This window comes from Oncorhynchus clarkii, unplaced genomic scaffold (genome assembly GCF_045791955.1).
Source record: "Oncorhynchus clarkii lewisi isolate Uvic-CL-2024 unplaced genomic scaffold, UVic_Ocla_1.0 unplaced_contig_8744_pilon_pilon, whole genome shotgun sequence".
NCBI classification, from domain to species: domain Eukaryota; kingdom Metazoa; phylum Chordata; class Actinopteri; order Salmoniformes; family Salmonidae; genus Oncorhynchus; species Oncorhynchus clarkii.
In genome coordinates this window covers 86,137-96,163 of record NW_027260955.1, presented here as the reverse complement: position 1 = coordinate 96,163, position 10,027 = coordinate 86,137, and the positions used below count along the sequence as shown (strand labels likewise).

General features: G+C 41.8%; 1 protein-coding gene across 1 annotated transcript in view; it reads left to right on the top strand.

The window, feature by feature from the left end:
- Positions 1–8,024: 8,024 nt before the first annotated feature.
- LOC139402524 (uncharacterized) overlaps positions 8,025–10,027 on the top strand; it is a 31,510-nt gene continuing 29,507 nt past the window's right edge. Inside the window, exons 1-2 of the mRNA XM_071146518.1 lie at positions 8,025–8,059; positions 8,282–8,403. Of these exons, the coding sequence (XP_071002619.1) occupies positions 8,048–8,059; positions 8,282–8,403 (134 nt within the window). The 5' untranslated portion in view covers positions 8,025–8,047. The remainder of the gene's footprint in view (positions 8,060–8,281; positions 8,404–10,027) is intronic.

Genomic DNA, 10,027 nt, shown 5'->3' with positions numbered 1-10,027 from the left:
ACATAAAACAGTCAACATATACTAAGGCTGAAAACAATGAATACTTGGGCTGAAAACAATGAATACTAAGGCTGAAAACAACATATACTAAGACTGAAAACAATGAATACTAAGGCTGAAAACAACATATACTAAGACTGAAAACAATGAATACTAAGGCTGAAAACAACATATACTAAGACTGAAAACAATGAATAGTAAGGCTGAAAACAACATATACTAAGGCTGAAAACAACATATACTAAGGCTGAAAACAACATATACTAAGGCTGAAAACAACATATACTAAGGCTGAAAACAACGAATACTAAGGCTGAAAACAACATATACTAAGGCTGAAAACAATGAATACTTGGGCTGAAAACAATGAATACTAAGGCTGAAAACAACATATACTAAGACTGAAAACAATGAATACTAAGGCTGAAAACAACATATACTAAGACTGAAAACAATGAATACTAAGGCTGATAACAATGAATACTAAGGCTGAAAACAACATATACTAAGGCTGAAAACAATGAACACTAAGACTGAAAACAATTAAGGCTGAAAACAATGAATACTAAGGCTGAAAACAATTAAGGCTGAAAACAATGAATACTAAGACTGAAAACAATGAATACTAAGGCTGAAAACAACATATACTAAAGCTGAAAACAACATATACTAAGGCTGAAAACAATATATACTAAGGCTGAAAACAACATATACTAAGGCTGAAAACAACGAATACTAAGGCTGAAAACAACATATACTAAAGCTGAAAACAACATATACTAAGGCTGAAAACAACATATTCTAAGGCGGAAAACAATGAATACTAAGGCTGAAAACAACATATACTAAGGCTGAAAACAATATATACTAAGGCTGAAAACAACATATACTAAGGCTGAAAACAACATATTCTAAGGCGGAAAACAACGAATACTAAGGCGGAAATCAATTAAGGCTGAAAACAACTGAAGATGAAAATGGTGGTAGCCAGCCCACAGCTGGTCAGGGTTGTAACCCTATCTACCTCAGGCATCTATAGACACAGTTGAGTGTCATTGGCTACCAGGAGGGCTCTCAAAATAGCCTTGCCGTAAAGGTGGGGGGTGGGGGTGGGGGGTGCTCTGAACTCTCTCACACTCTCACAGCTTAGTACCACTGTTATCTAAACTGACTTGATACTGTCCACCAATGCTGCTCCCTGAACCTATAATATCATAGGATTGATATTGAAAAAAGATATAACAGCACTTTAGTCATTTTTTAGACCACTAGACTTGAACCAGCAACCTTCTGGCTATTAGTCCTTCGCTCTAACCTCTAGGCTACCTACCAATTGCACTATAGAGACGTCCTATAAATGTGATAAATGTGTAAACACACAACCTGGTCTCAGAGCATTTCATATTATTCTTTACGTAAGTCCGAGACATTCCATTTAGCATGATATTTTACGTTTCGTATGGTATGTATTATTTTGTGGATGTCCAGCACCCATTTTGTATGATATGTTACGCATTACAACTTGTATGACTTGTTACGAATTTGCTAAACGTATAATATGTTACGAATTTGCTAAGCGTACAATATGTTACAAATTCCAATTTGTTGTGACTAATGTTTGCTAGGTGGCTAATGTTAGCTAGGCTAGGGGTTAGGGTTAAGGTTAGGGTTCGGGGGAAAGGATAGCTAAAAGCGTTATGGTTAGGGTTGGGGTAAGGGTTAGGGTTGGGGTAAGGGTTAGGGTTAGGGTTCGGGGGAAAGGATAGCTAAAAGCGTTATGGTTAGGGTTGGGGTTAGGGTTGGGTTATGGTTAGGGTTAGGGTTGGGGTAAGGGTTAGGGTTAGGGTTATGGTTAGGGTTGGGGTAAGGGTTAGGGTTAGGGTTAGGGTTAGGGTTGGGGTAAGGGTTAGGGTTAGGGTTAGCGTTAGGGTTGGGGTTGGGGTTGGGGTTAGGGTTGGGGTTAGGGTTAGGGTTGGGGTTAGGGTTAGCATTATGGTTAGGGTTGGGGTTAGGGTTAGGGTTAGGTTTGGGGTTGGGGTTAGGGTTAGGTTTGGGGTTGGGGTTAGGGTTAGGGTTGGGGTTGGAGTTGGGGTTGGGGTTAGGGTTGGGGTTGGGGTTAGGGTTATGGTTAGCATTATGGTTAGGGTTGGGGTTAGGGTTAGGGTTAGGGTTAGCATTATGGTTAGGGTTGGGGTAAGGGTTAGCATTAGGGTTGGGGTTGGGGTTATGGTTAGGGTTATGGTTGGGGTTGGGGTAAGGGTTAGGGTTAGGGTTAGGGGTAAGGGTTAGCTAGAATGCTAAGCAGTTGAAAAATAGCAACAAAGTCGTAAGTGCTTGAAAAGTTCCTTATTGGCTAAAATGCTGAAGTTGTCCGTAATTACAGTATATTCAAACACGTAACCTTTGAGTTGCTCGACATTCTCGTTATAAAAAACGACCCATCCACCCTGACCGACCACCCTCCTATTGTTTTGCCTTAAGTAACCTTCTGTTTTAAGTAACTGTACCAAACGTAACATATCATACTAATTAGAGTATCCCGGATTTAGCTTGACTATGTTACGCCTCATAAGTCCTCAACTGGCAGCTTCATTAAATAGTACCCGTAAAACACCAGTCTCAACGTCAACAGTGAAGAGGCGACTCCGGGATGCTGGCCTTCTAGGCAGAGTTGCAAAGAAAAAGCCATATCTCTGACTGGCTAATAAAAAGAAAAGATTAAGATGGGCAAAAGAACACAGACACTGGACAGAGGAACTCTGCCTAGAAGGCCAGCGTCCCGGAGTCACCTCTTCACTGTTGACGTTGAGACTAGTGTTTTGCGGGCACTATTTAATGAAGCTGCCAGTTGAGGACTTGTGAGGGGTCTGTTTCTCAAACTAGACACTAATGTCCTCTTGCTCAGTTGGGGACCGGGGCCTCCTAATCCTCTTTCTATTCTGGTTAGAGCCAGTTTGCGCTGTTCTGTGAAGGGAGTAGTACACAGTGTTGTACGAGATCTTCAGTTTCTTGGAAATTTCTCACATGGAATAGCCTTAATTTCTCAGAGCAAGAATAGACTGAAGAGTTTCAGAGGAAAGTGCTTTGTTTCTGGCCATTTTGAGCCTGTAATCGAACCCACAAATGCTGATGCTCCAGATACTCAACTAGTCTAAAGAAGGCCAGTTTTATTGCTTCTTTAATCAGAACAACAGTTTCCAGCTGTGCTAACATAATTGCAAAAGGTTTTCTAATGATCAATAAGCCTTTTAAAATGATTAACTTGGATTAGCTAACACAACGTGCCATTGGAACACAGGAGTGATGGTTGCTGATACTGGGCCTCTGTACGCCTATGTAGATATTCCATTAAAAATCAGCCGTTTCCACCTACAATAGTAATTTACAACATTAACAACGTCTACACTGTATTTCTGATCAATTTGATGTTATTTTAATGAACAAAACATTTGCTTTTCTTTAAAAAACAAGGACATTTCTAAGTGATCCCAAACTGTTGAACAGTAGTGTAAGTATCTTACACAGACACACACACCGTGAACGGTCAACATGGTCAAGTTAATCTGGGAGAACCTCATATTTTCAGTTGACTTCACAGAGGAAGCTGCGATTGTGATGTGATTTCCTGTCTACAGGGTCATCATCTCAGTTCCCCTCGATGTTCCCCTTTCTAGGCTTTCCCATGGAGGTGAAGGACCATGTGTCTGTCTGTATGGTGTTAGTGTGGCAGTGTGTCATTGTGTTTGTATGTGTTAGTGTATGTGCGCGCGTGTGTGTTCACTCACCTGTATGCATAAACCTTTCATTGTTTAAATCAACATCCCTAATCTTCACTTCTGTACTTAAATTCAGCCACCATCTGTACCTTCAATGATCTAGAACTTCAAATGCTTCTGCTTTTTAATATCCCACTTCTGGAAATAACAACAACGCACTCTACTTTCAAACAGCCAACGTCTAGTTACTAAAGGGATGCATTTCAATGTATAAACAACTCTAATCGGAAGCTCGGTCAAACAAAAACATGTGGTCTTTCATGGGTTCACTTCAACAGCCATCTATCTATTGTGATGTACAGTTGAAGTCTGAAGTTTACCTACAGTAACGTTCTTCGAAATGAGAGGACCAAGCCATATCTATTGTGATGTACAGTTGAAGTCTGAAGTTTACCTACAGTAACGTTCTTCGAAATGAGCGGACCAAGCCATCTCTATTGTGATGTACAGTTGAAGTCTGAAGTATACCTACAGTAACGTTCTTCGAAATGAGCGGACCAAGCCATATCTATTGTGATGTACAGTTGAAGTCTACCTACAGTAACGTTCTTCGAAATGAGCGGACCAAGCCATCTCTATTGTGATGTACAGTTGAAGTCTGAAGTTTACCTACAGTAACGTTCTTCGAAATGAGCGGACCAAGCCATCTCTATTGTGATGTACAGTTGAAGTCTGAAGTTCACCTACAGTAACGTTCTTCGAAATGAGCGGACCAAGCCATCTATCTATTGTGATGTACAGTTGAAGTCTGAAGTTCACCTACAGTAACGTTCTTCGAAATGAGCGGACCAAGCCATCTCTATTGTGATGTACAGTTGAAGTCTGAAGTTTACCTACAGTAACGTTCTTCGAAATGAGCGGACCAAGCCATCTCTATTGTGATGTACAGTTGAAGTCTGAAGTTTACCTACAGTAACGTTCTTCGAAATGAGCGGACCAAGCCATCTCTATTGTGATGTACAGTTGAAGTCTGAAGTTTACCTACAGTAACGTTCTTCGAAATGAGCGGACCAAGCCATCTCTATTGTGATGTACAGTTGAAGTCTGAAGTTTACCTACAGTAACGTTCTTCGAAATGAGCGGACCAAGCCATCTCTATTGTGATGTACAGTTGAAGTCTGAAGTTTACCTACAGTAACGTTCTTCGAAATGAGCGGACCAAGCCATCTCTATTGTGATGTACAGTTGAAGTCTGAAGTTTACCTACAGTAACGTTCTTCGAAATGAGCGGACCAAGCCATCTCTATTGTGATGTACAGTTGAAGTCTGAAGTTTACCTACAGTAACGTTCTTCGAAATGAGCGGACCAAGCCATCTCTATTGTGATGTACAGTTGAAGTCTGAAGTTTACCTACAGTAACGTTCTTCGAAATGAGCGGACCAAGCCATCTCTATTGTGATGTACAGTTGAAGTCTGAAGTTTACCTACAGTAACGTTCTTCGAAATGAGCGGACCAAGCCATCTCTATTGTGATGTACAGTTGAAGTCTGAAGTTTACCTACAGTAACGTTCTTCGAAATGAGCGGACCAAGCCATCTCTATTGTGATGTACAGTTGAAGTCTGAAGGTTACCTACAGTAACGTTCTTCGAAATGAGCGGACCAAGCCATCTCTATTGTGATGTACAGTTGAAGTCTGAAGTTTACCTACAGTAACGTTCTTCGAAATGAGCGGACCAAGGCGCAGCGTGGATTGAGTTCCACATCTTTTTAACACAAAGTGAAACTAGAAACAAAAACAACAACTACAAAGACCGTGACAACGTAGTGGCCAAACACAAACAGTATCCCACAACCCAGGTGGGAACAATGGAGAACTTAAGTATGATCCCCAATTAGAGACAACGATAATCAGCTGCCTCTACTTGGGAACAATACCAAGCTCACCAACATAGAAATAGGAAAAACTAGAACACCCCCCAAGTCACGCCCTGACCTACAACACTATAGAGAACCAAGGGCTCTCTATGGTCAGGGTGTGACACATACACCTTAGCCAAATACGTTTCAACTCAGTTTTTCACAATTGTTGACATTTAATCCTAGTAAAAATTCCCTGTCTTAGGTCAGTTAGGATCACCAGTTTATTTTAAGAATGTGAAATGTCAGAATAATAGTAGAGAGAATGATTTATTCCAGCTTTTATTTATTTAATCACATTCCCAGTGGATCAGAAGTTTACATACACTTAATTAGTATTTGGTAGCATTGCCTTTAAATTGTTAACTTGGGTCAAATATTTTGGGTAGTCTTCCACAAGCTTCCCACAACAAGATGGGGAAATTTTGGCCCATTCCTCCTGACAGAGCTGGTGTAACTGAAAGTCAGGTTTGTAGGCCTCCTTGCTCGCACACGCTTTTTCAGTTCTGCCCACACATTTTCTGGGATTGAGGTCAGGGCTTTGTGATGACCATTCCAATACCTTGACATTGTTGTCAAATTGTTGCCAAATGGTCAAGCCATTTGGCCACAACTTTGGAAGTATGCTTGGGGTCATTGCCCATTTGGAAGACCCATTTGCGACCAAGCTTTGACTTCCTGACTGATGTCTTGAGATGTTGCTTCAATATATCCACATAATGTGACCTCATGATGCCATCTATTTTGTGAAGTGCACCTGGCCCTCCTGCAGCAAAGCACCCCCACAACATGATGCTGCCACCTTCGTTCTTCACTTTTGGGATGGTGTTCTTCGGCTTGCAAGCCTCCCCCTTTTTCCTTCAAACATAACAATGGTCATTATGGCCAAACAGTTCTATTTTTGTTTCATCAGACCAGAGGACATTTCTCCAAAAAGTATGATCTTTGTCCACATGTGCAGTTGCAAACCGTAGTCTGGCTTTTTTATGGCGGTTTTGGAGCAGTGGCTTCTTCCTTGCTGAGCGGCCTTTCAGGTTATGTTGATATAGGACTCCTTTTACTGTGAATACAGATACTTTTTTACCTGTTTCCTCCAGCATCTTCACAAGGTCCTTTGCTGTTGTTCTGGGATTGATTTGCACTTTTCGCACCAAGGTGCATTCATCTCTAGGAGACAGAACGCGTTTCCTTCCTGAGTGGTATGACGGCTGCGTGGTCCCATGGTGTTTATACTTGCGTACTATTGTTTGTACAGATGAACATGGTACCTTCAGGCGTTTGGAAATTGCTCCCAAGGATGAACCAGACTTGTGGAGGTCTACAATTTTTTTTCTGAGGTCTTGGCTGATTTCTTTTGATTTTCCCATGATATCATGCAAAGAGGCACTGAGTTTGAAGGTAGGCCATGAAATACATCCACAGGTACACCTCCAATTGACTCAAACAATGTCAATTAGCCTATCAGAAGCTTCTAAAGCCATGACATCATTTCCTGGAATTTTCCAAGCTGTTTAAAGGCACAGTCAACTTACTGTATGTAAACTTCTGACCCACTGGAATTGTGATACAGTGAATTATAAGTTAAATAATATGTATGTTAACAATTGTTGGAAAAATGACTTGTTATGCACAAAGTAGATGTCCTAACCCATTTGCCCAAACTATAATTTATTAACAAGAAATGTGTGGAGTGGTTGAAAAACAAGTTTTATTGACTCCAACTTAAGTGTATGTAAACTTCCGACTTCAATTGTATGAAGTGAGTCATTTCTTCCTATTGCAACAGAGAGCTAGCCTGCTTCCAGGTCTGTGTGTGGTGTCTTGCCAAACAATGACCATAGGAGTTGGGCCTGACGGCACACAGTAATCAGGGACCAGGCTAACAAGGAGCTACCGAAGCCACAGAACTGTGTGTGGTGATGACGTTGATGCCATGTCATACCTGGAAAGCCAACATTTTCAACATAGGCAGGAGTTTAATGAGTGGATAGCTAGTACACAAGCAGACTGTGAATTGTCCATTTAACACTCAAACAGCTGTGTTCTTGTAATCTATTGTTTTTCCATTTTACAACTCATGACCAGTTCCTCGTTCTGCAGAAGATCCTCTTTTGGCAAAATAATAGTCCCTCTTGTGTGCGTGTACCTACTTCCTCTCTGGCTGCTCGGTTCACATGATGCAGAAGTGCCTGGTCAACCCTCCTATACAAAGCTATTTAAGTCAGGACTTGTGGTACTGCCCACACACTACCAGTAGGAAGACTGCTAACGCTCACTACCAGTCAGAAGACTGCCTACACACTACCAGTAGGAAGACTGCTAACACTCACTACCAGTAGGAAGACTGCCTACACACTACCAGTAGGAAGACTGCTAACACTCACTACCAGTGGGGAGACCTAGAGAAGGATATGGATATCACAGTAAGTGATATGACTGCATCACTTCCCTTCCAGTTTATGTTGTAGTTTTCTATTTGAATTGTAACAATGTAGGGTAGGGTAGTAGAAATGTGAGGGATCAGGGATATGCTCTTTGGTCTTTTCAACAATGTATACAGTAGTAGTCGTCACGTGGAGGCTAAGGCTTTGTTTTCAACCATGTATGGTAATGTGAGTTGCTATGATTTCCATTCCGGTCCATAGGATTCACCTGTGAAGGGAGGTATCTCTATACTTCACACAGAGGAGGATGGGAAACACCACTATGAAGTGGAGAAGATCCTCAAGTTCAAGAAAGGAGGACAAAGAGGAGGAGCCTTCGCCAGGTAACCTCTGATAACCTCTGTTTTTCTGTGAAGAATTTGAATATACTGTAGGTTGAAACCTTTTAAGGATAGAGGAGTTGAGACATTTTAGAGGGAAACAAGAGGGACTTCCCATAGTAAAACTCCTTTATGATGTAAGGAAATAGTTTTTGATCTAATGTCAGGGGTGAGGTCACAGAGTTATTTAATTTGGTAATTCCACCCCTGAATGTCATAAAAAGCTGTATTGTTTTTCTCCAGGTCCGTGTAGATTGAACCACGGGGTCTGTGTAGATTAAACCACGGGGTCTGTGTAGATTAAACCACGGGGTCTGTGTAGATTAAACCACGGGGTCTGTGTAGATTGAACCACGGGGACTGTGTAGATTGAACCACGGGGTCTGTGTAGATTGAACCACGGGGTCTGTGTAGATTGAACCACAGGGTCTGTGTAGATTGAACCACGAGGTCTGTGTAGATTGAACCACGGGGTCTGTGTAGATTGAACCACTGGGTCTGTGTAGATTGAACCACGGGGTCTGTGTAGATTGAACCACGGGGTCTGTGTAGATTGAACCACGGGGTCTGTGTAGATTGAACCACGGGGTCTGTGTAGATTGAACCACGGGTCTGTGTAGATTGAACCACGGGGTCTGTGTAGATTGAACCACGAGGTCTGTGTATATTGAACCACGGGGTCTGTGTAGATTAAACCACGGGGTCTGTGTAGATTGAACCACGGGGTCTGTGTAGATTGAACCACGGGGTCTGTGTAGATTGAACCACGGGGTCTGTGTAGATTGAACCACGAGGTCTGTGTAGATTGAACCACGAGGTCTGTGTAGATTGAACCACGAGGTCTGTGTAGATTGAACCACGAGGTCTGTGTAGATTGAACCACGAGGTCTGTGTAGATTGAACCACGGGGTCTGTGCAGGGCCATATTAAGAAATCATAGGCCCCAGGGCTTTGTTTTTTTTTATTATTGAGATCCCCTTTAAAAAAATCTGCCTTTTTAAAAATGCATATCATGCAAATCTACATAATTTACATGCCAGAAGACATTAGCTGAATCTTTTTTAATACCACACAAATGACCGAAATGACCGGCTACTCTGACACTGACAAACTGAGATCAATCTGGTCATGAATTCAAGCAAACAATAGCCCCAGCCAATGAAGCGACACACAGATTGTACAATATTTGGAGGCAATGTACAGTATATATATATATATATATATATCATAGGCTACAGTAGGCTGCTAAATACAATTTCCAGTGGCACACTGACTTTCCTAATGATGAAGATGAAGCCATAGGCTACTCACGGTGATGACCGATGCGCCCGTCGTAGCAAACGCCTGTCTCAAGATGAGCTACACGTTGGGTGTTGTTCTATTGGTTCTACAGAAAGCCTGTCTCAAGATGAGCTACACGTTGGGTGTTGTTCTATTGGTTCTACAGAAAGCCTGTCTCAAGATGAGCTACACGTTGGGTGTTGTTCTATTGGTTCTACAGAAAGCCTGTCTCGAGATGAGCTACACGTTGGGTGTTGTTCTACTGGTTCTACAGAAAGCCTGTCTCGAGATGAGCTACACGTTGGGTGTTGTTCTATTGGTTCTACAGAAAGCCTGTCTCGAGATG